The sequence below is a fragment of the Sciurus carolinensis genome, chromosome 10, assembly GCF_902686445.1.
Source record: "Sciurus carolinensis chromosome 10, mSciCar1.2, whole genome shotgun sequence".
Taxonomy (NCBI): Eukaryota; Metazoa; Chordata; class Mammalia; order Rodentia; family Sciuridae; genus Sciurus; species Sciurus carolinensis.
This window is the reverse complement of record NC_062222.1, coordinates 81,448,628-81,476,005: the sequence shown is the minus strand read 5'-3', so window position 1 is coordinate 81,476,005 and position 27,378 is coordinate 81,448,628. Positions and strand designations below refer to the sequence as shown.

Genomic DNA, 27,378 nt, shown 5'->3' with positions numbered 1-27,378 from the left:
ATCAGGAGTAATTTCCTAATTCCCAGTTCTTGTAAAAATAGTATTTTGAGTGTACATGGAAGTAGTTACTCACTAGGAATTCATAATCAGATTCAACCAAAAAATGGTAGCAATGAGTCAGCTATAAGATGTTTTATTCTTTAAAGTTCATGAACACTATCTTGGACATTTGTCAAATATTAGTTTTTTTTTTTTTCAAGCAGTGATAAATAAGGCAGAGTTTTGACTGTCTAGTAAGCACATTAAGTCATATACATGTAATTACCTCACTATTATTCCTATTAATCCATTTTGTCCCATCATCTCAGATGTGGAATACTTACAAAAACTTGAACAACAAATATTAACCTTATTATTGCACCTCTGTAATTGAAATATTTGCAGAATTGAAAACTTGGGACTATGACAATGGTAAGATTCTACTATATATTAAATGAGAGTGATAAATATTATGAGGCTATGCAAGAATGAATACTCTGCTAAAAAAAATCTAGGTGTGGAGGTTAAGGTGGTCCAAAGCAACAGAGCAAATGGGCATTATGAAGTACAGTGTTAGAAGTCTAAGTGCACTATCATACAAATGCCTTCTCAAAATTATTTGAAAGAGCTAACACTAAAAAGATTTTCTTTCTATCTTTTGCTTACCCAGATCAAATTTATGAAGCAAGACATAAATCCTTCTGATTTCTGAGAAACCCAAGGCTTTTGGAAACATGTAGAATTTTAATCCTCATTTCTTCTGTGTATCATTTTTTATTATCAACAAAAAATAATTTTAGGGTTGCACTACTAGACAAAAGATAACTAGAGACCCCCTTTTCTTTCATGTGCAAGCAAATAACCCCTCTGGTCAAACTCATTTTCTTTCTTATATTGAATTCCTTGCTATGCTAAACCAGACATTGATATATCAACATCCTGAATTATTGGCACTTGAATAGTACTTCTTAAAGGTACTATAAAGAGTGAGGGATACAAAGGAGAATAGAAACTTGGGGGAATATTTGAAAAGGTCCATACCATATATTAAATCACATGAAGCCTTCTGATTTGTTGGAAGAGATCAATTCAGAATGACATTCCCACACTGTTAACATTCAATACAATATAACTCTATCGGAATTTCCTCTAGTTATTTATCTCTAATAATCCCTATGTCACAGAAATTTCACAATTTGGAAAAAATTTAGTTGTATAATTTCCTTCCTTTTAATATCAAATATCTTTCTGGGTTCTGAAAATTCTTTTGAATAATTCAGATTCCAATGGCTGAACATATCATTTGAATTTTCTCTAAGAATTACCAAGAAACCATTTCCAACATAGAGAAAACCAAATCAAAACAGTGAAATTCCAAAAAGTAGAGATGTTAACAATCCTATCCTTTCCTCCTTAACTTTAAGATCTACTGGTAAGGTAAAGAACACTGTAAAATAACAAGCTATTATCATCATGTATCATCAAATGTTCATATACAGCTCACTACTGAAATTAGAACTTACTAGAGTTATCCGAGGAATATAATATATCAACTCTGATTTTAGAGTTTATAGTTGACTTGAAGGAGGCAAAAGCAAAATTAAGGAATAACTAAGCTCAGCCTTATGAGGTAGTTATAATAAGTACATTAGATGTTAAAAGGCCAAAGGTGAAATACATTTCAAATGGCTGGAAGTATAGTTCAGCAGTAGAGTGCTTGTGTAGCATCCGTAAGGATCAGAGTTTGATCCCCAGCACCAAATAAATAAATAAATAAAACCTGAGCACATACAGGACTTCTGATTAGTTTTGGAGAAAGTGAAGGATATAGAAATGAGGATGGTTTCAAGGTGGATAGCCTGGAAGTCTCTTGGACCTTTGGTATTATTGTGGCCACAAAACCAGAAGTGAATAGACTGGGGATTTCAATAGTTTAAAATATGACTATTGGGCAATAAAATAAAGTGGTTAACCAGAATGTGGAGAGCTCCCAGTGGATGTTTGTTAGTGACTATGAGGAAAGTGGTCTATAATCTGGAAACCATTAAAAATGTCTTTTATAGCAGATTCTCTAGTGCTATACTTCTAATTCTGAATTTTCTACTCCTTAACTCTTTCTCTGGTCTTACTTTGTGTACCGTATTACTGGAGAAAATAGAATATATCTTATCTGCCTCAAAGAATTAATGTAAGGCTCAAGAAATCATGAGCATGGAAGAGCCTTAAGAGCAGCAAAGCATCATGTTTTCATTCATATTATGTTCCTCGTGGTATTATGACTAAAACTAGACTGATTTTTGACAGACAGTAAATCTTCCAGGCTATCAGGATAATGACATAGTTTTGTGGATTATTTTGTTCTAGTTGGGAACAAATAGCACAGAGTCTTTCTTTATCACCTGATACAATGCCAGTAAGACAAGTGGCATCCCTTTAAATTGGCAAAATGCTCTGTCTCCACTGATTCTTAGTGCTTTCATTCTCAGCCTCAGGGGATGGTTGGACATTCACATTCCTAATTGTTTTTGTACAAGGCCAACATCAGAGATGCCTAGACAGGAGCCCAACATGGCCTCAGGCAAAACCTATTTCAATGAGAAGCTAGGTTAAGTTACATATTGCTTCCTGATTAAGTTGGACAACCCAACAGCCCACTTCTTTTGGGAACTTTCTCTGGTTGTTTTCTTTTAACTACTTGCCAGTTTTTTTTCTTTTTATATTTTGTAAACAATCCATCTTGAGTTGATTCAGAGTGCCAATCAGGTGAAGCATGAATATCCATAAGACTGAAAGGTGAACTGGCAATCTCGTCCCATGACTTCTAACTGAATTTGTCATTTAGGGCCCATAACTAATCTGTATGTTCACTTGGATTTAAAATAATTTGGAACTAACCTATACACACACACTTAAAAATAACCTAGGTCATTAAATTTTCTTCCCCCACAGTCTTATGATAGTGTGAGTTCTTCCTTGTGGTTATGATGAATTTAATTGCTCAAGATCGCTAGTCTTGTTTTTGAAGTTTTGCCTTAGCCACTTGAGCGAGGCTTATCTTTCATCTTCGGATACATTCTAATCTCTAAAATGTTGATATAATAAGTCCACAGGCTGCTTTCTACAGATCACCACTCCCCAGAAGGATGAAGGATTACACTGACTGAGTCAGAGATGATGCTGAAGGTATCAGGAAGCTCCTTAGGACAGAGAACTTCCCACTTAGCTTCCCTCCGAGTAAGTGCCAAACCTCCTACCCATCCTCAACCTAATACTTAAGTTTCCTTCCAGGATAAAAGTTCTAAACATAAATGACACTTCTTTTCTTGTTCAGCGATAGAAGTGCCGTTATTCCAAGAAAGATGGGTGGGGGAGTTAATAAAATTCCCCAAGGTCACAGGAGACAAGGAAGAGTTTCATTCCATGACTATTTTCGGATTGCCATCATGTTCACTGATTGCTTTTGCTGACCTACTATGAGGTCAAGGTCTTGAGAACAATCCAGAAGAGAACCTAGTTGTTTTCCCATGAAAGAAAGCCTATGTGTCACACAGTATCACAGTCATAACTTCCATGGAGTGAAGATCTGGTCAGTTCTGAAAGTTACCTCACCAATTTCAGGAGACTGCTCTGGGTTCTAGAGCAGGTATTGTTAAGAGTCTAGCCCACCCTGATCATGAAGCTGGAAAGTTCCAGAAAGTTGTGGGAGAAGCACCCCCCTCCCCATTCCATGAAGTTGTCTGAGGGAAATTAGAGTGGATGCTGTCTTGATGCCAAATTGATTCAAACCCTTAGATCATGCTTCCACAGGAGTCTCAAATTCATCAGTTTCCTATAGCTTCATCAAATTGTGTCAAATCAAATACACATGCGGCCGAGGAGACACTGCCAGAACAGTGGCTCTCTGGTATTGCTTTAGACCGCAGTCACCCTACACCGCAGCAGCCCCACGAAGACCAAAACTTCTTCTAATTCAATTGTGTGATGAACTGCTAAAAGCGAGGTGTCATCTTCCAGGGCAATTTGCTGGATGACTTTTGACGATTTCTGTTTGTTAAACCACTTGAAAACGCATATACTTGCTGAGCTACAAGTACAGTATTTCCAGTAAGTAGATGTGATTTCGAAGCCAGTTCCTGCCACTGACTTCAAGTAGAAGTAGAGAAGAAATACTTTCATCTTAACATCTTGGCTTCTAAAGTTGGCTGAATTTCCAGAGAATCATTAAGTAATCTGAGGAACCTTATAATGACCTGCCTGAAAGGACAAGAAGGTTTCTCTGTTTAGCGCAGTTCTAGTCAGGGATTACATTTCCTGAATAATAATAAGAGCTTAAAACCTACTGAAAATTTACTAAAGCCAAATCTCCGCTACTTTAGTTCCTGTCTTCCTCTCTAGATGGAGACGAAGGGCACCTAGCGGAGGGCTTTGCCCTAGGTAGAAAAGCGGCAATCCAGGCATGAGGTCCCCATAGGATCGCTCCTGGCGTGGGGAGGGAGGAGTGGCTCCCTCCACCTCAGGGCGGGGCTACCCCGTCCTTTTCAGAACCGGTGCAGGCGGCTCCTCCCAGTCATCCTCCTCACCGGTTCGCATCGTCCAGGCCCCCTCCACCAACCCCCTCTGCCAACCCCCCCGCCCCAAGTCCAGGGAATTTCCCGAGCATCCCAACTTGAATTTCCTTCCTGGGGGAAGGGATGAATGCAGATAAAAGGAGTGCAAAGGGCTTGAGAAAGTCACAGTGCTCTGGAGCCTCAAATCTCCGCACCTCTTCCACGCTACCAACCCGCGCTCCCTCGCTGCGCTCTTCTGTCCACGATGCGTCTCCTGCCCAGCCTCTCTGCCGGCGTCCCCCGCCCTTCCCGGTCGCTGTGCGCGCTGCTGGCGCTGCTGCTGCTGCTGACGCCGCCAGGGCCCCTTGCTAACGGTGAGAGCTCGGGACACACCTGACGCACCCCAGTAGGGCCGCGTGTCCCCCTCTGTACCACCGCTGCGTCCTGGGCCGGGTGTGGGTCGGGCCGAGGGCTCTCCCGGTACCCTTCTATAACGAAGTCTCTCTTCCCCAGCTGGTCCGGTAGCAGCTGTGGTGAGAGAACTGCGTTGCATTTGCTTAACCACCACGCCCGGAGTTCACCCCAAAATGATCACTAATCTCCAGGTGATCGCCGCAGGCCCACAGTGCTCCAAGGTGGAAGTGGTGTAAGTTCTCCTGCGCTGCGGCGTTCACTCTGACCTTACCAGGAGGGGACTCCTCCAGCCTTGTCTTCTGCTTCTATAACTTAGTCGTGCATCCTCTTTTCTCTCTGTAGAGCCTCCCTGAAGAACGGGAAGGAAGTCTGTCTGGACCCCGAGGCCCCTTTGATCAAGAAAGTTGTCCAGAAAATTTTGGACAGGTACTTGCCATTTTGATCTTTACAGTTTCTTAATCTTTTCTCAAGAGAATGTAGACTTCACAAGGTCCTTAAATCCTCTCTAGAGGATTTGGGTACCACATTCCATACCATGTTTAGAAATCAAAGGTTGTTAAGAAGGGAAAATTGTTCTGAAAGGACCTGGGAAAAACCTTAGCATCAATTTTCCATGTAATTGCCTGAGTAATAACACAGAACTCATTATTTAGAGATGTATTTTTTTCTCTACCCTTTACATTTATCATAGACTTTTCAGGTACTATGTTTTGAAAATAGGGTAGAGTAGACTGAAGTGTGGAAATCTGGTTAAACTGATATGATTCTTTTCTCAACAGTGGAAACAAGAAAAATTAAGAGAAAGGAACACGCATTGGAAGGACTGTCCAGCTTTCAGCCGAGCAGTTTTCCAAGAGAGTCTCTGGACCAGTGAAGACAAGAAGAAATGGATGACTTTTTTCCCCCAGTAGTTTTCTTTGTGGATTCCCTGCTTTGAAAGGGACAGGGAAACCTGTTTGTTCCTCAAGTTTTTTTGCTCGGTTTATGAAGTATTTATCATAGTATTTCCTGCTATTTGCTCTTATTTTACCTGCTATATTACCGGAAGCTTTGAAAACTATTTTGTGAACCAAGAATTATTGGTGGTTGATCTCTCAAAGTGTCTTGAATTGAAGGTGACTTCTGCACTGAGAATACATTCCTATGGTGTTCATGAAGATTTTGGATTTAACAAATGAATGTTTTGTTAGAATGCTGTTGAGGGAAAGACACTCTTATCCTCATTCTTCCCATGAAATAGGAAATATTTTAGTGTGATTTCTTGGATAATATGTTACAGAACTTTTTTACTCTTGACTCTTATTATTTAAGTTATATATATTAGAAAACTGGGTGTGTCATACAATAATGTGTAGAATATATTTCCTTATTTAGAATTTCTAAATGTTTAAATTCTATAAGGGATAATATATTCTCTTCCTATAATTTTAGACATTTGATGTCTTCTTAGTATGGCATAATGTCATGACTTACTCATTAAACTTTGATTTTATGTGCTATTTATTAACTATTTTATTAACCAAACTGTAATCCAGGTCACTAAATACTTGTTTAGAACAGATGAAGACAAGAAACAGGTGAATTCCTGACTTCTAGTTTTTATAGGAATGCATATTTTAGTTTTTCTAAGTGAAAGCAAAAACATCAATCTGTACTCCGAAAGTTTTGAAAACATATTTGGCACATTTGAATATTAATTCATCATTTAGCCATCCCAAAATATATACCATTGCTAAGATATTTACATGCTGATAATGTATCTTTTAAAGGTTTGGACCATTCTGTTATATGTATTTATACAGCATATTCACTATATTAAAATTGCACTTTTTTCAAACTACATGGCTCATTGGTTTATAATACTTATTTGGAGAGGTTGGGGAAAAAAAGAAAAGATTTCTAAACTTCACTAGCATTGTTTCTTCTTTCTTATATAGTTACAGTGAATTGTATTATTTTATAATTCTACATTATTCAAAAAATTAATTCTGCTCTGCTCTGGCTTGTAGAGAGGGCCCTATTTCCCCATGCTGTTGCATCAGTTCAACCTTTCTCCAAGCTCACTCCCCTTCCAGGAATCCTTCAAAACATCACTAGGTCCTGGCATCTTTAGAAAACATAAATGGGATAAGACTTCACTATCTGAAATTCTTAACTAATTCCCTACTATAGTTTGGTTCCCAAATGATCCCTTGATGCCCATGTGTTAAAAGACTGAGTCCCCAGTTTGGCACTATTAGGAGGCAGTGGAACCTTTAGGATGTGGGATCTAGTGGGAAGTTGTAGGTCATCAGGGATATGTCTTTGAAGATGATTTTGGGATCCAAGTACCTCTTCTTCCTCTCTTTTTCACATCTGGCCATGAGGAGAACTGGCCTCTTTAGCCATGTACTTTCACTTGGTATTCTGTGCCACTACAGGCTCAAAATAGTTGGTCATGGACTGAAAGCTCTGAAACTGTGAGTCTAAATAAACCTTTCCTCTTTTTAAGTTGATTATCTTAGATATTTGTTACAGTAACACAAAGCTGACTAATATACTTCTTATTTCCTAGATGCTGCTAAGCATGGCTAATGAGATTCTGTCCCATCTCACTGCTGATTACTACTCCAGTTTTGCTTTTTTCTCACATTCTTTGTATTCAGGCATTTAGTTTCCTATCTGAGCACATTCTTTCTTTGGTCCATGTCCTTCGTTATGGCTCTGCCTGTAAGGAACTTGCAGCATTGTTTGCCTATAGGAAGATAATTACTTATCCTTTAGAACTCAGCTCAAGCAATACCTTTTTCATATAGTTTTACTTTCCATTTTTAGCAGAGCTCATGGTTTTCATTTTGATGTTTTCATAGCATCTTCTAGATATCAGAGTTATTACAAATATTGCCTTGCTATTATTTGTTTGCAGGTCCTTTCACTCTAGTCTTCTGAGAACTCTCCTAGAGCATCACCCTTATTTCATCCATCTCTGCATCTCTATTGTGTGGCACAGAATGATGGCATTAATTAGTAACTTATCCTGACCCATGTTGCCAGGTAGTGTTCTACCTCATTCATGGTAGGTCTTGATTAACTTATCTCTCCTCTCCTTGTCTTCAGGTAACCCAGCAAGGGCTTTGGCTTATACAATTCCCTCATCTATAACACCTACCCCTCACTTTCATAATAACTCCCATCCTTCCTCTTACTTCCTCCTTGCATCCTGACCCTTCCTCCTACCAGATCAAGATTACTTGCTTAGCCTGTCTTAGAACTGTTTTCCTTTGTAATATTTTCTTACCAAGGTGACTATTAATTTATGGCATCTATGTGGTGATCTGGTTAGTGTGAATCTATTCCAATATCACTGTAATCTCCATGAGAACAAGGACAGTTTTTACTATGTTTCTCAGTTTCTAGGACAACACTGAATACATCATGGGTATTTAAACAGATGAGTGATTTAGACTAAACAAGTCCCACCATCTTTCTAGTACTAAGATAGCAATTTCACATAAATATCCCATTCTTATGACAAGCAAGAAAGGAAAGGAAGGAGACTAAATAGTATAAAACACATACACATACACACTGCAATTGGATTAACATATATACTTATATTGGCATGTATTTATTTTAGTAAGTACCAATATTATTAACATAGTTAAATCTAACTTAGGTTTTTCTATAGCTTTTGATCTCTCATTATATATAAAATACGTTAGATTAATGTATTTTCTATTTTTACATATTGATATATCTACATAACAGAACAAGAGAGAATGAAAGAGAGAAAGAATCATAGCAATACAAAGATATGGAAAAAACTGGTGTAGATGGGCTTGCTGACAAATTTTCCAAAAACATAGAGAAAAACAAAATAGCTCTAAATTTTAAGAAAACATTAAACTTAAGTGGTCTCTCTTTTCTGAAATAATACCCCTTTTTTTGATCCCATGAATTTTAGGAAATACTAAACAGCAAACTAAATTATCATAAATGTTTAAACTCTAAAATTTGTTAGAGTAAATTTGTTACATCAAACACTTGTTGAATAAATACCTGATAGTAACAGATGAAAGCATATTAAATGATCTTTATATAGTAAAATACAAGTTTTGTGGACAAATAAATATTACCGTTCCTTTTTGCTTCATCATCATCTGAAGATCTTTGCTTCTCCCAGTAGCAAGATTCAAAAGTTCATTTTGTATACAGACCATAGAATAATACCTCATTTCTAATATCTTTGCAATTTTTGTTGTCATGTCCATTCTGGAAAGAAGAAAAAATAGATTACAGTGCATTACCAAAGTGCAACCTGTACAAGTACCCTAGTGACAGCTACTGGTCATCATTTTTACCATTATTACATGATTATGCCACTAGCAAGGTCAAGGACGACTGTATACAGGGGGAAAGTAATCTAATGTATGTCTTCTAGGGATGTCTTCTAGTTTCTTCATAATGACACCTAAATACTATTTTCATTGTCTTATCCACCTGAAACTCTCTCTCATATATGAAATCACTTGCAATTAAAGAAGTGGTCAGCCAAAATCCACTCTGTGTGATGGGACCCAATTCAGACAATTTTTAGTGTGTAAGATTCATCATTTGTTTTACCAGACTTTCCTGCTTGTCTCTGGGTGTGACACGTTCACTTAATCCCTCCATTCCTGAAGGTATGACAAGATCTATGGTCAAATATGACTAGTGGCTTTGTTTTTGTATCTCAGTTTTAATTCTTGCATGAGGAAAAGAATTGCTGTGGGTAACTCTTACATACATCACTTCAAAAGACCTTCCTGTATGTCACAAAATGAGAATGGGCATGACTAAATCAAGGAAGAAAGGCAGTGTGCGTGATTCTGACTTTGGCTGATGGAACTAGTTTACTCTTAGTCAGCAGAATTATTATATTTCTGAGAATGATTGTTGATACATCAAATATGCAAACAGGGATAGTGACATAGGAAGACCTAAAGTTTAGATCTAAACATTCATTTCTACAAATTCTAGAGTCCAACTTCTTCAATATGGAGAAATTGCAAAGACATCTGACTCCTGCTCTGCAAAATCACCTTTCCACAAAAATTTATGTTTGTTTCTGATTCACCTCTAGGATTTGAAAAGGACAAAAATAATTTATTCATTTCCAGGAAGGTGATAGGTATTCTTCTTTACGGTTTGTGGTGCAGCACAAAGTCAAAGCAGTCGTCTTTTAAATCTAGTTCTGAGTATTTTTAGCTATGTGACCTTGACAATTTAGTTAATATCTCTGTCCCTCAGTTCTCTCATCTGTATACTGGTATAATAATACCTATTTCGCAGGCTTTCTTGGAGGGATTTTCTGGAACAAAGTAGATGTTTGATAAATATTAGCTGCCTTCCAAGTGTTCTAATTCAAACTCCCCTTCACACTGAGAAAATTGAGACCTGGATAGTTGAAAGCATTATTTTTTTCAAATTTACTCATATTCTTTCTACCTATATACAAATGATATTTAATGCTGCTAAGCATTTATTACTGAATCTTTTTTAAGAGGTTTCTGGAAACTATATATTCCTTACATATTTCTCTCAATTAAGTGGTGAAATTATTAAAATACATGAGCCCTTATCATTGCTATAAACATTTATCAATCAACTATCAATGTATTGACATGTTTTTATAATTTTGTTATATACCAGGTTCTGTGCAGGATCCTTATGTTTTTGAGATGATAAAGAAGAAATTTCAGTTGTTAAGACTTTTTTGTAGCAAATATACTTAGCTTTTCCATGAGGCAAATATTTTCTTGAATGGAGAGAGGAAGGGAGGGGAAGAGAGGGAAAAGGAAGAACAGGGAGAGAGAAATGGAGAGGAGAGATGGAAGAGAAGGGGAAGAAGAGGAGGGAGTGGGAGATTTGTGTCTTTTCTTTTTCCTTTCTTTCCTATCCTTGCTCTCTTCTCCTCTCCCTCACTTCCTCCCTCCCCACTCCTTTCTGTTTATTGTAGAGAAAGGCAGCCACAGGAGGAAGATCATTGCCAGGGGAGTCCTGAGGAGTACCTGGCAGTAGAGGTGTCAGCAGCCAGTTGCCAGCATCCACCAGCTCCCATGTGAATGAGGCCCTTCTTGACTTTTCAGCAGTTTTGATGACTGTCTTATTAGGCCCACTAAAGTGAGTACAGGGAAGAGGGAGACAGCAGCCTTTGAGTTACCAAGTGTGGGGTTGGCTTGTTACACAGCCAAAGAGAATCATGGTACTTGGCAACAATTAAATGTGTTTGCAGTTTTCAAACAACATTGTATTTGAATCTCCATTGACTATATAGTTAAATTGGGGAACATTTACTATCTGATATTCAACAAATTATGTTATTCAAAATAAAAAATCTCAGGCCTGTAAAACTTTACAGTATTCCTATGTTATAGCACCCAGGAAGATATTTCCCTCATCTTCATCCTTTACACTCATCTCTGCCCCTACTCTGTGCTTTACTTCTGGACAGTATTTAACAAACACTCAATACACATGAGTACCAGAACTTTGAGGTCTAGACAATTCTTGTCAACTCAAGAGGTATACGGAAAACACATCTGGTTTCAACATTTATGGAAAATGTTTTGTTCTCTAATATTTTAATTGGTTGACTAAGGTACTGAAACAGATGGAACCCAAATTTTGGTGCCCTAGGGTCTTCTGTATCAATTGCTTTTATGATCAATTTGCAGTGATAGTTTATTTCCTTTATACTTGGAAGAAGGATTTGAGAGATATCCTTTCAAAATGTTCTATATAAAGCAGTGTTTATATGTGTCTTAATAATAGTCTTCCAAAGTCTCTAAATATTTTATTTAAAATAGCTAACAGATAAGTTGTATTTCGGGTCTTAGAAAAAAAATGTTTGCTTCCTGAATGACTTTGCTACTTATAAGGAACAAGAAATAAAATAACACATACACACACACACACACACGCACAATGAAAATGCAAGATTCAAAAAAAGCCTGTCAAGTCATTTTAAAACCCAAGAACCTCTGGCATTTGCTTCTATTTTTAGCATTCATTTAATTCTAATTTTGCATGAGTTAGCTGATTTTAATTGATTAACTGACTTTAAATATCTTTTACCCATTTTGTACAGTTTATGACCATCTCTATTGTGTTTGTCATTATGGAAATAGAAGAAAATTGTAACAGAAATAGCAGCTAACATTAGTAGTCATAATAATAGTAGGGGTGTACGGTATCATTTTATCTCAGTGTTTTGTGCAAATATTTTAGGTCTTACTTTTTAAAAAGAAATAGTTAAATGAAAAAGTTGCAAGAGAATTTTATAATGCCTTGCATATAATAATATTTCTTGAACAAAACTATCAAAAAGTTGTTTTATCTTAAATATGGACTAATTAGCAGATTAAATTTTAAAGATAACTTTGTTAGTACTTCCTCATGAATCTTGCTGATGATGTATTTTTTGTGACAAGACACATTTGTTGATTAATACTGATGTAATCATATTGTGCTACATGTCCACCTCTTTCCTGGTACCAACCAACTCAAATAGTACCATTAATTCAGAAGATATTCCACATATTTTCTCCCAATGGATTAAGGACTGTTGAGTAATCTAAGTAAATCAGGAAAGAAGTTTGAGTAGAATGAAGTATGGAGAGAATAAAAGTGTGCAGTGAGCCAATATATATCATCAACTATGTTTTGGAGGGTTGTGATGGACAGAAGAAGAAGGATAGCTTGAAAAATATTTAAAACCTTTATATCCCACTCACCGTTTTTGAAGGACAAGAGTAAGCTGTATAATGATCCCAACAGAATAATTCCACTTATGTAAAAGGACTATGTCTATCCCTATGTATATGTTTTATGTATGTATTATGTATGTTTTTCTGTATGTTTATGTGTATAAATTAATGTAGATAGAATAGAAAACAAATGCTCTTTCTATAAAAGAGTAATAATATGGAGTAATTATGAAGAGGAACTTGAACATTTTATTCACGTATATCCACTGTATATGAATTTTTTACAACAGATTATGTCATCTATCTTTGTTTAATTAAAAATAAAAAGAAAACTATGCTGTTTCTTTCTCTAGGTATACTCAGATGGTAAAAACAAGTAGCTTATTTTATAGTACAAAGGAGAATGAATTTGCTTCTACTTTCTGATGAAATTGCAAAATGTAATTCATGTTGAAGGCAGAAAGAAACCCATCAACTAAAACCCAAGGTGAACATTTGGTGGCAATTGGCTAATATTTTGTCCACATACTTCAAACAAATCCTGACATTTTTTAAATCCTGACTTTTTCAGTAGTCAAGACTGAAACATCTGCTTTCTTTGCCATTTGGAAAGGGAAACAACTTTTTTTTTTTTTCAGGAGACACATGCTTATGTCTTCAGGTGTTCACAAAGTGTCTATTAAGCCTATAAATTGTATCATAGGAAAGGCAAGCATATTGTTACCCAGTCAATACAAAGAAAGGACTTGTAGTATTTTAATCTAGCTCTTATCTCCCTAAGTATGTGTGTGTAAGGGATATAGGCATTGAGAAAAGGAGAGTAAGAATGTGAAATGACTCATAAAATGCAAATAATTTCGCAGGAATTTTGACCTGTCTGGTGTTATCTGCGTGGTTAGACTTAAGCATGCATTTATGGTTATATCAGCACAAACCCTCACTTCCCCTTTCTTAACTTCTTCCTTACTGGCCATGAGGCAGTGGCATCATAGACATCTGGAGGGCATATAAAGCCACTTAGCTACCAACTTCTAGGCAGCAACACATCCTCAGGCTGAGGTCTCCTGACTCTGGAAACAGCTCTAGCTTTGTCTTTTCCACCATGAGCCTCAGACCCAGTGCCACCTCCTTTGGTACCAGTGCTGGTCCAGTTCGTGTCCTGCAGGTGTTGCTGCTGCTGTCACTGCTCCTGACTCTGCTGGTTCCCTCTACCATTGGACAATGTAAGAAGAATTTAGGGAAAGATGAAGGTAGAGGCCCTGCTGCTCAGCAGCTGTGGCTGCTTCTGTTGCAGCTATGCAGGGGAGATTTGGGGGAAGACTATCTTGGCCCTTCTAGGGCTAGAGAATGTCATCATACTACTGACCCTAAGTGAAGGAGCTGCTCTTAGTGGGAGTTATAGATGTGCTGTGCTGTGCTGTGCAATCTGCTAATCACATTACTAAAGGTTTACTGATTATATGCACAATGGCCTTATGGGAGTGGTACAATTACCCTCAATTTACAAATAAAGTGAGGAACATAATTATGACCACTAATAGAGTTTCATGTTCTCCCACAGCCAAAAGTACAGAACAGTATGTTGAACTGCGCTGCCTGTGTGTGAAGACAATCTCTGGAATTCATCCAAGTAACATCCAAAATTTGGAAGTGATCAGACCAGGAGCCCACTGTGCCAAAGTCCAAGTGATGTAAGTTCCTGCTTCTGTACCATTGCCTCCTTAGGGAAGCTCTCTTCCTCCTCCCACCTACACTATTTTCTTCAGTCTCTTCCAGGCTAGGATACTCACAGGTAATTGTGTTCTCTCTTGCAGAGCTACTTTGAAGGATGGGAGGAAAATCTGCCTGGACCCACAAGCTCCCAGAGTCAAGAAAATGATCCAGAAACTGTTGGAAGGTGACGAATCAGCTGCTTAATCTGTTTACTTTCTGCCAACCCTTCTTTATCTCCCAGGAAGGGTAGGATTTTGAAGCCTTGACTTTCTAGAGTTGTTATTTATTCAGGATACTCGTTTTTATTACATGAAAATTCAGATACATTTTCTATTCTGTCTGTCAAACCCTACTTTATGCTGAGAAGTCTGCTTAAAAGATGACAGAAAGAAGATGAAGATGAAAATAAGCGAGGCTAACAAATAATTTAAGCTTTACTCCCCAGTTTCTGGTTAAACATTGTACTTGCTTTGCATTTCTTTATTTGAAAATTTCTTTCCAAACACATTTGTGTAATTTTCTTTCTCTACTTTATTGTTAGGTTAGACATGTCTATGATGATCAACAGATTTTACAATAGCCAATTATACTAGGGATCGTGCAGAGCCAAACATGGAATACTTGCTCAATAAATGCTTTTTAAGTATATTTAGGTACTTAGAGCTTTTCAGTGTTTTTGTTCTAGATGGCTTGTTTAAAAGCAGTCTTTGGAAACTTTTCTAATGTTTATTTTAGCCTTAAAATCCTAAAAATAATAAAGTTGTAGAATGTAAATCTTGTAAGTAGTCATTATTTACTTTAAAGGGAATACACTTAACACTAGTAGAGCAAGAAAATACATGGTGAAGAAAGTCTTGACATTCTCTATAAAAAACATGGTAGCATTTTCTGAAACAGAAAAGATAGAAAATAGTAGATTTATTTTATATTAAAAGTTTTACTCTGGCATTTTGTATATACTTGCATTTATTTAATACGTAATGATCACAATTTCAGTATTAGAACTGATCTTCCAAATAAGTACAAAAGAGAATTTGAACTTTACTGGACTATTAGTTGTTCTTTTTTAAATCAATATATTCTTCACTGATTTCTAAATCCATAAAATTTACACCCATGCTATTTTTATAGAAGTATGAACATGAAACCTAAATGTGTTATTTATTTATTATATATTATCAATTTATAGACTTGGAGAAAAAGTCTTAATTCTCTCTCCTTTCTTTACACTTTGGTATTATATAATACTGCCAACAAAATTTATTAAGTTGATAATCTCTGCAATTTTTTACATGATATATATATCATATTTTATTTTATTTATTTATTTATTTATTTTTTTGCGGTGCTGGGGATTGAACCCAGGGCCTTGTGCTTTCGAGGCAAGCACACTACCAACTGAGCTATATCCCCAGCCCTACATATATTAATCAGAAACTATTAATCACTTTCAAAAAGGCCAGGCATTGTGTTTTACATACATTGATTAAGTAATTCTTATAAGATTGCAATGATCTGATTAAGAATCTTTTCTCTGGAGCTGGAATAATTAGCTCCCGCCACTTGGCTGTTTGACTTTGATCAGGTTGCTACATCTCTAACATGGTGATCATGTAATTGCCTATTTCATAGAGCTGATATGAGGAGTAAGAGTTGTTAAGTTCAAAGTGCTTGAAATAATGCATGTCGCACAAATAAATATTAGCAATTGTTTACTATTAGTAGTAATAGTATTGCAAAGAAGAAATTTGAAGTTCAAGAGATTAAGAAATTTACCCTGGGATGGGGATGGAATTTAGTGGTAGAGTACTTGCCCAGCATGCATGAAGCCTGAGATTTGAATCCCTACCCCGTCTCCCCCCAAAAAAAGATGAGTTGAGAAAAAGAAAAATAAACTCACCCCAAAATCAGATACTAAGTGATCAGAGTGATCAGAGTGGAGATTTGAAATTGTGTTCTAACCTACTACACCTTGACACTTTCCTTGATTTTTCTTTCTCTAGTGAGATTATATTATCTTTCACATAGTGTTGGGACACATAAAATAGTACTTAATATTTAAATACCATACTGTATGTACTATACTGGTCATAGGAAAAAAAATAAGTTTATCAATCTTATCCTCTAAAGGGACTTCAGGAATCACTTACCTACTAAGAATGTAGTTTGTATCAACTTTGCTTTATTAGGGGATCCTTATATTATCTCCTCACTGTCATAAGTTCAGTGCCTTAAAATGTTTTGCCTACAAAATAAATACATTTATTAAGTATGAGGTAACAAAAATATGCATAAGTATGTCACAAAACTGTAAATGCTGTAAGTGGAGATTGCAGTCACTTTCATTATTTTTTATCCAAAAATTAAAAGTAGCTTAGGTATCTCAGACATATTCATAGAGATTTCCTACTGAAAGTTGGCAGGGTCATCACATGAGACATGACACAGTGTTTGCACTATGCTTACATCTCCTGAGAAATAGAGGGCATTTATTATTGTTGTATGTATATATTGAATTATTTTGTGTAAATACAGAGAAAGGAGGATTTTTATTGCCACTACCTAATGACTGGATTCCTTTACTCTGCAAAGATTAAAATCTAGGGATATGGTTATACAGTGTTTTGCCTGTCTGTATTCAAAACAATCCCTCCTCTCCATTCCCTCTGCTGCTAACCCAGACAGAGACTCAAGTTTCAGTTCCATAAACATATATGATTTATAACATGTTGTGTAACAACCATTATATTATATGCTGAATTTTCAAAAATATATGTCATGGAGAATTGTCCTTGAAGATATCACTGTTCAGTAAGAGAGGCAGACAAGTGGACAGAAGAGTACAACCATATATGACACATGTCAGTATAGAGAGGGCCACAATTGTACAAACGAACAGACACATGAACAAGTCAAAGATTCAAAATTATTTTCAACACGTGTTGTTCATTATTAATGCAGATACTTTATATTAGGTCCCTACCTGTGTGCTAAAATAGTGATAAGCATTATGAGCTCTAACCTCCTAGAACGTACCATTTAGGGAAAGAAGAATTTTAAACATTGTTAAACACACTCAATGTGTCTGAGCTTTCCATGTATGTGTGTATTATCGGTGTGAAACAGGAATGGTCGGGTTGCTGCGAGAGAATAACAAAGGAACACAATAGATAGAATTGTCATTTCAGGCTCCTCTGAGGAAGTGTTATTTAAGCCAACACCAAAAACATGAACAGAACTTAGCTGACTGAGAAGGCAGTTGGTGAGAGAATAATAGGAAGAAAATTCCAGGTCCAAGAATTAAGTGTGCACTATACATATTTCTGCAGATGTTCTATCCTGCAGAGCAGTAGAATGCCAGCTAATTCTATGCTGCAGACTCCTAATGTCCTTCACCACTACTAATTTGTGCAACAGAGAGCATCTGACTTTGGAATGTGCACATACCTTGTACTGATCAAGAGCCAAGCCATTCCTTTTCAAGAAAAGAAAGACAGTTCATGTTGACCTCTTCACCTTTCTTGTGAGGACTCTGCGGCATATCCTCCACCCTCACCTCCACATCATTTTCACACTCAACTCCCAGACTCTGTATTCTCCTTCTAAGAGCATTGCTGCTCCCCACCAGCAGTACAGCCCATTTCACCCCGCCACTGGGACTGGGATATGTGGCCCACCAAACTCTCCTGTCCCCTCTTTTGGGATATTATCTAGTATGAAGCCAAATGGAGACTCATCCAAGCTCTAATGTTTTACAAAAAAAAAAAAAAAAAAAAATTCAAATATAACTTTAGTAACTTTTCTAAGATTATGAGTAATGAGGCCAATTGACCTTGCTTCTTATAGTATATTGGAGGATGGTTAGTGGAGGCTGGTAAATACCATCCAAGAGACTGGGGAAGGCTTCCACATTCAGTAAAATTCTGAAGACAGTCATTGCCTAGAGAAAATTCAACTTTTCAATAGCAGAAGACAATTTCGAACAACACAGCTTTAACTACACAGTAGTAGCCAAACTCAATGGAAATCAACAAGAGTTCACAACTGTAATCCCAGAGGCTTGGGAGGCTGAGGCAGGAGGATCAAGAGTGGGAAGTCAGCCTCAGCAAAAGCAAGGTGCTAAGTAACTCCATGAGACCCTGTTTCTAAATAAAGTACAAATAAAACTGGGGATATGGTAATTGGTCGAGTGCCCCTTAGTTCATTCAATTCCTGGCACCAACAGCCCACCCGTCAAAAAAAAAAAAAAAAAAAAAAAAAGTGAGAGAGAGAGAAATCAACAAAAAAGGCAGGAGTCTATGGGCAGTTTTTGGTAATACAGAGGGGAGTTGGGAAGGAAATAGAAATTGTCTAAATTCCAAAGGTATACACAGAGTACTCTGCAGTTACACAAAAAGAAAATATACACCTTATTAGCTCAAGTACTACTGTTTTAGACTCCAAAAATGTGCGCATATTTAGGTTAGGGTAGATGTGGCTGCTGCTGCCAACTTCCGGCCAAGGCAGCTGACTCTGGCCTTTTTTTTGGTTGTTATGTTTAATCTTGCCTGGCCAGAGCCCAACTCCTCTCTGAAATGTCTTAGCTTCTGCACCCCAGTTCCTCATCCCCCATCCCAGGTTTCCGGACTGGACCAACAGTAGGGATAAAAGACGCGGGAAGCGCGGCTGGAGCCACTGGCCTGCGGAACCCTAGCCCACACTCCCCCGGAGCTCTCGGATCCTGCTTGGAACCTTCAGAACATGGGCCTCCTATGGGGCTCCTGCGGCCTCCGCCCCCAGCCCAGGCCCGGGCTGCTGCTCGTGGGGCTATTGCTTCTACCAGCTGTGGTCACATTCGCCAGCAGCGGTGAGAGCAGAGCAAAGCAGGGAGGGACCGGAGCAGCGGGAAGAGAGTCTGGGAACCCCGGTGGGGGCTGGGAAGGCGTCCTTTAGGTTAATGTACCAGCTCTACTGTCCTGGGCTTGCGAAGTGTGCGGGCACTATACCAACGGTGCACAAGCGCGCCGCCACGGAGTCAATACGCCTTCCTTGTGAGGGAAATTTGATTGGCGGCTAAGGAAATGATGGCCAAGGGCGGTGGGAAAGATCCTAGAGGTGCCTCTGGCCACTCATGAAGCCATCCTCCGTCCTCTACTCCCGGCTCCCTACCCTGCCTGTCACCCTCAGTGAACCCTGAAGAAGATGGGGACCTGCAGTGCGTGTGTGTGAAGACCACCTCCCAAGTCCATCCCAAGCACATCACCAGCCTGGAGGTGATCAAGGCCGGACCCCACTGCGCCACCGCCCAGATGATGTGAGTCCCTGGCCTGTACAGTCTATGCCGCCCTTTGCCTCTCTGTCTGTCCCTCTGTCTAATCTTGTTTTGGAATCCAGGCACTAAAATGTGTGTCTCTTCTCTTTTTCCTGCAGAGCTACGCTGAAGAATGGGAGGAAAATTTGCCTGGACCGGCAGGTCCCCCTCTACAAGAGAGTAATCAGGAAACTCCTGGAGAGTTAGCTCCTAGCTGCCTAAATATGTACTTTGCTATAAAACATGTTCCCGTGAATTTTTTCCCCCCACGTTCGATCTCACTGAAAAAGAATCTGCTAGTGCTTACATTATCCTTCAAATCTTAAATAAATAAAATGAATCAAGTTGTGATATCATCAAAATATTTCTTCATAATACAGCAGAAAATAGTGCTGACATATCACATTTTCTTACAAGAAAACACCTCCAGAATTTTAAACAAAAAATATTTTGAAGGAAGGTTTGGTTTATAAGAACTGAATTTGCTTGATGCTACATGTTGGCTGATAGATATTTGCTTGTTTATTCAATTACATTACTTTATAGCTACATATTTTCTTTATGTGTTATGGTTAGCTTTGTTAATAATTGATAGTAGTTAACCATTACTAGGTTGCTTTTTTAAAAAAAATTAAGTAAATCAATCTGATCTTGATTTTATCCCTTTAAGATTTATACTCTATTACATTATTTTCAGAAAATTAATAAAAATAGAACTTGAAAGAATACTTAATGTTAGTATATAGATACTTTAGGAAAATACATTAAAATAGCTTAATCTTAATTAATTCTTTGAAAAATGTTGATAGTCCACAAAAATGAAATATTAAAAACAGTTTTTGTATTCACATTGCTGCCTGCAATGAATCCCTGTTTAGCAAACCTACCAGTTTTGTTATTATATTTATATGTTATTAGTGTTACTCTAATCATGTAGATGTCTTGAATAGAATTTTTTTCCTCAGCATTTTCAGGTTGAGGAGTTGCCTTATTTGCAGTTCACTACTCTCAGTGCATTCCCTAACATCAGAGATATTAAGATTACGTGTTAAACAGCCATGAAAACCAAGCGCAGTACAAGTTGGTTTTTTCATTCATACTTAGGGAAGATGTTACTGCACTTTGGGGAGAATAGGAGGTGGTGCAATATGGGTATGTTAGTTACCTATCGCTTCTGTAACAAATTCTCACAAACTCAGTGACTTACACAGCACAAATCTATTATCTCACAATCCTGGAGGTCACAAATTCAAAATAAATCTTAATGGGCTAAACTCAGCTTGTCTTCAGGACTGTATTCCTTCTGGCTTTAGAGGACAATCTTTTCCCTTACCTTTCTCAGCCTCTAGAAGCCACCTACATTCCTTAGCGCGGTGCCCTTTTCTCTATGTTTGAACTGTATCATTCCAGCCTCAGCTTTAATCGTCACATCTCTCCTCTCCTCTAACCTTCTCTTATAGGGAGCCTGTGTATACCTTGGGCCCAACCAGATTATTCTGGATCAACCAGAATAATCTTTCACACATCCTTAATACGTGTGTGAAATTTTTTTCTTGCCATATAAAGTAACCTAGTCATAGGTTCCAAGCATCAGGCCATGAGAATCTTGGGGGTAGGGGAAATTATTCAGTCTACCACAATGTTCAAGAAGGCAAAATCTAGTTGAGGCAGAAGGAAGCTACAGATGCTTGTGAACTAATGTGATTTCGCCCTAATGTGATCATGTTTGTATAGTGGAAGGTTTAAAACCCTAAGGGAAATGAGAGTATGATACCATTCAACCTCTTGGGAAAGAGGGACACCTTAGGATGACAAATTAATTAAAATAGACTCAATTTCTAGAGGCTTATATAGTGCCACAACATCATCTAAAATTTCTACACCTACATTGCGAGTTAGGTAATATCATTCCCATCACAGAGTTGAGGTAACAGTCTAGGAAAGGCCACAGCTTGTTAGAAGCTGTACAAATCAGTCTGATTCCTATCTCTCTGCTTTGGGTTTCATATCGTATTCTCACACAGGCAAGCAGCCTGGTAGCACATGTTTCAGAAAGCAACTGCCCCCTAAACTGGCTCTTATAAAGGGATTAGGGTTTGCTAATGGGTCGAAGGGAAGAGTGGTACTATCACAAGATAAAAAAAATAAATAGAAAGATACAAGATCATTAAATCCTAAGCATACTTGGACAGCAGCTCACAGTTCTGCAACCCTGGAGTGTCTATGGGGAAAGAGAGTGAACACTGGTCTCCCAATTCCAATTAGTTTTTATCCACTTGGTGCTTTTCACTTCCTGTACAACTTCCATGCATTCTTAACCTAAATTATCTTTCAAGACACAGATATAAACATGGCACTGCCCTTCATAAAACAAAATCCAAAGTCCTTATGGCACCCAAGACTGGGCCACACTTACTTCCCCTCTTGCCTTCATTTTCTCATCTGTGAAGTGGGAACAGTCTGAGTATATACTATGGGTTACTGTGAGGACTAAATAGGTGGCATATGCAAAACACTTGGTGTAGTCCCCATGCTTCGAAAGAGCAAATGTAAATTCCTGCTATCCATAATGCTTCTAAAACACCATTCCAGTCATTTTGGATTGTTAAGTTTTTAGCAAAGATATTTTTGGTGATAGAGAGCAAAAAAGGGTTGCAATAGCACCAAAGGTTTTCAGATCAAATGAACTTTGAGGGAGAAAATGTTGGAAATGAGATGGGGGTGGCATGATTTATTTTGCTCATTTCCCTTTTGCTGCCAATCTCGAACAACACACTCAGGTGTAGTCCATAGTAGAGGTGAGTTAAAGGGACAAAAGGCTACAATGAATTCTGCAGAGTGAACCAACGCTGGAATACTGGGGCCTCCTATGTCTTTACTTCAGAATTACCTTGGTCTAACTACCCTGAGAACACTTTCAAGTTGCTGTTTTCATCAGCAAGGGCATTGGGAGAGGTCTTCCTTACCAGGAAAAGCCCAACATGTACAATTCCCTGTTGTTCAGACCTTCATGAAGTGATAAGCTTGAGTGTACTTGAACTGTCCCTCCACCCCCATCTTCCCATTCCAGGTGGTAATTGGAAGCAGGCAGGAGGAGATGTCCACAAATTAGGCACTTACATCATGTCATGGTCCCTATCAACAAAACAAAACCACCAAAGGATATTTTACCCCTAGAAGTTGCTCTGCAATTTTGCAATCTTTGCTTCTTTTTTTCCTTCTAAGGCCTTTGTGGTAACAATTTCCTCTGTAATATGAAGAATGTTGAAGGCTTACTTGGTTTTAAAGATATATTCGTAGTTTTCTCATTATAAACAATGTGTTCCTTATAGATAACAGAAAATAAAGAGGAAACAATTTTTTTTTTAAATATATAATTTCACCACTCAAAAATGTCCTTTTCCAATTTCAGAATACTGGTCATCTGATATGGTTATAAGTTGAACAGTTAATTTTCAATAAAGAGCCATTTATTTTTCCACAGACTCATAAAATAATCAGTAATTACTTAATTGCATTGCAAGCAGTTAGGAAGTACTCCTGTCCCAATTATACAGAAAGAAACCAAGTTTCAGTATAATAGAATAAGTTTTCCTTGGCAAGGGAATGAATGGCAAATTCATGTGATCTAGCAATCTAGCATTCATTTATATTCCACATATTGTAGTACTGGTATGCACGTATTCTTTGTGTATTTATGTATGTATATATGTATATAATTCCACATGTACACATCTATACACAGGTAAGCCCACACATGCTCACACACACATAAAAAAAATCAAAATACAATACTTACACTTTGATTATACTGTGACTCCTGGTATTTCATTTTCTGCACTATCCAATCCTACTGAATTCCACTCTTAAAAGATGTTGACCACAACTCTATAATTTCATAACTCACTGCTGGAACGTGGCTTTTAGTAAAAAACCACTTTAATTAGAGTCAAGTTCTTAATGTTTCATATTGAGTCCAGACTCTAGAGAAGACACTTGGAGAGTCAGTAGGGGTAGAATGAGCAGGGCCACCTACATAGTTCAATCTGCTTTCCTGTGTGTCCTCTTCCTTCATTCACCCCTGACCTGGGTTGGAATCCCTACGACAAGCAGCTTTTGACATAAAGATGTTAGACCAAATTGCACGAGATGCTAGCTCCTTTTCCTATTATTTTCACTGCCTACCATGCTTCAGTCATGTATACCCTAGATTAGTTTCTAATGGAAACTTTATTGAGAACAGAAAATACATTGCTTTCCAGGATGGCTTGGGAAAAAAATGAAACATTAAATTAATAATCAGTTTTATACTGATTTGTTCTTCCCATATTGCTCTTTTAGTTATTATTCCCAAAGATGGTGACATTAACTCAATGGGCTAATAGTTTGAGTCTCCCCTTCTGTTATAGTTTGGATGTAAGGCATCTCTCAAAAGCTCATGTGTGAGACAATACAAGAAGGTTCAGAGGAGAAATGATTGAGTTATAAAAGTCTTAATTCAATTAGTGAATTAATCTCATGATCGCCATTAACCGGGTGGTAATTGAAGTTATAGGGTGTAGCTGGAGGATGTGGGAATTGGGGTGTGGCTTTGGCATATATATTTTGTGTCTGGTGAGTGGAGACCTCTTTCTCTGCTTGCTGATCATCATATGAGCTGCTTTCCCTCTGCCACTCTCTTCTCCCACCATGTTCTGCCTCACTTCGAGCCCTGAGGAAAGGAGCCTGATGTTTGTGGATTGAGATCTCTGAAACTGCCAGCCCCCAAATAAGCTTTTCCTCCTCTAAAGTTGTTCTGGTTGGTCTTTTAGTCACAGCAGCGAAACAGCTAACTAAAACACCTTCAAAGCACATGTTGAAATGTAAGTGCCCCTGGATGATATAGAAGATGGGACCTTTAGGAGGCGATTAGGTAATAAGGGTTCTACGGTTTTGAATGGATCAATGTCATTATGACAGGAGTGGCTTAGTAATGGAGAGAGTGGGTTGTTGTAAAAATACATTCAACGTTCTTGACTTTGCCTTGCTCCTGCCCTGGCCTTTCCTCATGGGCTTTCTCACCATGTGATTCCTTTTATCATGTTATGAAATAGCAAGAAGGTTCTCATCATATGCAACCCCTTGATCTTGAACTTTGCAGCCTCTAATATTCTAAGAAATAGATTTCTTTATAAGTTACCTACTCTGTGGTATTCAATTACAGCAACACAAAACAGACTAAGACAACTCCATTAAGTTAAATCTCAATTTTGACTCTCTGTGACCCTTAGTCTGCTCAGTTTTCTCATTTGCAAAACAAAGACAATGTTGTCCACCATGCAGGGCAATTAAAGGAGTAACTCATGCTAATAGTAGGACCCAGCATGGGTTCTGACTCAGAATTGGAAACATACAAGTGAATATTACTTTTCTTCCCTTTCCTTAGAGATCTGCCCCAGAACACATTATCATTACAAACAGTGGTAGCCACAATCCTTGACCCAACACATAACCCATTAAGAACAAGGCCAACAGGCCAGAACTTCCCCATGCAGAACCACAATCCAAAGTTAGCGTATAGACAGCTGGTTAGAAAGAAAAAATTGAATATGACAGACACGGGTGATACTTTCCACTCTTTGCAGCAACTAAAAGAATCAAATAACAAATGTATATCAACTCATATATCTAAAGATCATAAAGTAAGCGGGACATCTGATGACTGGGAGCCTGGCTCAACTGTCTTCCTAGTAAACAAACAAAAGAAGAAATAAACTTTTCATGTAACAGTTATAGTCCATTTTATGCTGTTATAACAGGATACCACAGACTGAATAACTTACAATAGCTGGAAATTTATTTGGCTCATAGTTCTAGAGGCTTGAAAATTCAAAATTGAGGAGCTGAACCTGCTGAGGGCTTTCTTGCTGCATCATAACATGGCAGAAGGCATCACGTGGTGAGGAAGAGACGGGTACAGAAGAGGGAGAAAAAAGGGCTGAACTCAAGAACTCAGCCTTTTAAAGGAACCCACCCCCATGATAATGAATTTACTCCTGTGATAATGGTACTAACCCATTCAGGAGACAGAATCCTCATGATCACCTCTTAAAAGTTCCCACCTCAACACTGTTCCATTGAGTTCCCATCACATGAAATCTGGGAGATATGTTCAAGCCGTGCCAAATATTTATTTCTTCTCGGTAGCAGATACAGCATGGGGATTATACTGTTATCTGGCATTTTGTGATGAAAGGCCATAAAACTTGAAGGCAGAGCAGTCATCAAGCAAAGTTGGGACAATTAGCTTTCACTTACCAGCTGTGTTGGAGATTAGTCTTCTGCCAGTATTCTAGAGAAAACTATAGGAAATATTATGGAAAAAAAGAATAAAGCAATGTATACATACCTCCGTCACCAGAACGGCTGTTAAGGTACACTGTGAATATGCATCTGTCTGTTTTCCTACTTTAAATCAGGGAATAATGGTCAAACCTATTCTTTCTCTTCTTTCCAATTCCAGATAAATACCTGAATGACCAGGGCTAAATAAATATTTATCAAATATTAACAACATGGAGAGGAACAATAATGCACTTAGCCCTGCAGATGCAATGGTACAGTTGAGAGCTGAGCAAAAGGCATCTAGTCAACAGAAAGTTAACTGAACATTAAAGACACTCTTCTCAACTGCTAAACTTCTTCGGCTCAGAGATCTTGCCAAGTTATTCATAGACACTTGCACCATTAGTGACTTGTCTGATGTTTCAACTACAGTCACATCTGTATCTATTAGGAAATCTGTTGCCTTCGGTCCATTCACATCCTCCAATCACATTCTGATGCTATAATACAAGCTTATTAAATATAATTTAATTGTAGACATTTACATTCAATGTATAACATATATAAATGGAAAATATATAAGGTCAAGGCATTTCTCCACTATTACCATAACTTCCACTATACATAATCAGATCTCACTTAATGTCCTTAACTGTTTAGAAATGTCGGCCAATGAACCAGCTCAGTCACATATCCGCAGTGCCACCCCGTTGTAATCAGTATCATTCAGAATTCTCTCCCTCAAAAGTTTCCTGAGTATATGGACAGAGGCTAAAATAAAAAGTAGAAACAAAGATATTTCTGACCAAAATATTGGAGGATAATGAACATTGAAAAATACTATGGACAGCATACTTATTATCAAGTTTTTAATAATGATTCATAATTTTCCTTGTTGAAAATTATATCTTTATGCCATGTATGCTATTGTCATTTGCAGTTTATATATTCATCTTGCAACTTCCTAAATTTTATTTCCATAGTGTTAAAGTCATAATGATGTCTTCATATCCACAATAAATTTCTTATATTTTTAAAGGGAAAATTTCTCATTTTCTTTTCTTTTGTTACTTTGGCAATCCTACATCTCTTCTTTTTACACTGTGTGGTCATGACATCATTTGTTTACTAAGTTCACTTCCAAATAGTTCAGAAAACAATCTTAAGAAAATTAGGATGCAAAGCAATTTATAGACACATTTAAAAAAAAACAATAACCTACTCCAAAAAATCTGTGAAAAGCTAATATATGACATGTTTATCAGTGTTAGCTCAATGATTTAAAGTATTTAAAACTGATCTTATCATTAGATTATCATACCAGAGAAAAGTAGATGATTCTTTGTAGAAGTAGCATTATAGAAGAGAGTACACAGGATAAATG

General features: G+C 37.6%; 3 protein-coding genes across 3 annotated transcripts; all 3 read left to right on the top strand.

The window, feature by feature from the left end:
- Positions 1-4,650: 4,650 nt before the first annotated feature.
- Positions 4,651-6,760, top strand: LOC124994642 (alveolar macrophage chemotactic factor). Its single transcript, XM_047566797.1, has 4 exons — positions 4,651-4,900; positions 5,040-5,172; positions 5,283-5,366; positions 5,720-6,760. Exons 1-4 carry the CDS (start codon positions 4,792-4,794, stop codon positions 5,736-5,738), a joined length of 345 nt encoding a protein of 114 aa, XP_047422753.1. The 5' UTR covers positions 4,651-4,791; the 3' UTR covers positions 5,739-6,760.
- Positions 6,761-13,713: 6,953 nt separating this feature from the next.
- Ppbp (pro-platelet basic protein) lies at positions 13,714-15,036 on the top strand. Its single transcript, XM_047566796.1, has 3 exons — positions 13,714-13,890; positions 14,229-14,358; positions 14,482-15,036. The coding sequence occupies exons 1-3, from the start codon at positions 13,770-13,772 to the stop codon at positions 14,582-14,584; spliced, it is 354 nt and encodes a 117-aa protein (XP_047422752.1). The 5' UTR covers positions 13,714-13,769; the 3' UTR covers positions 14,585-15,036.
- A 3,916-nt stretch (positions 15,037-18,952) lies between these two features.
- Positions 18,953-20,165, top strand: LOC124995014 (platelet factor 4-like). The gene is made up of 3 exons (XM_047567397.1): positions 18,953-19,226; positions 19,547-19,673; positions 19,790-20,165. Exons 1-3 carry the CDS (start codon positions 19,121-19,123, stop codon positions 19,875-19,877), a joined length of 321 nt encoding a protein of 106 aa, XP_047423353.1. The 5' UTR covers positions 18,953-19,120; the 3' UTR covers positions 19,878-20,165.
- Positions 20,166-27,378: the final 7,213 nt, after the last annotated feature.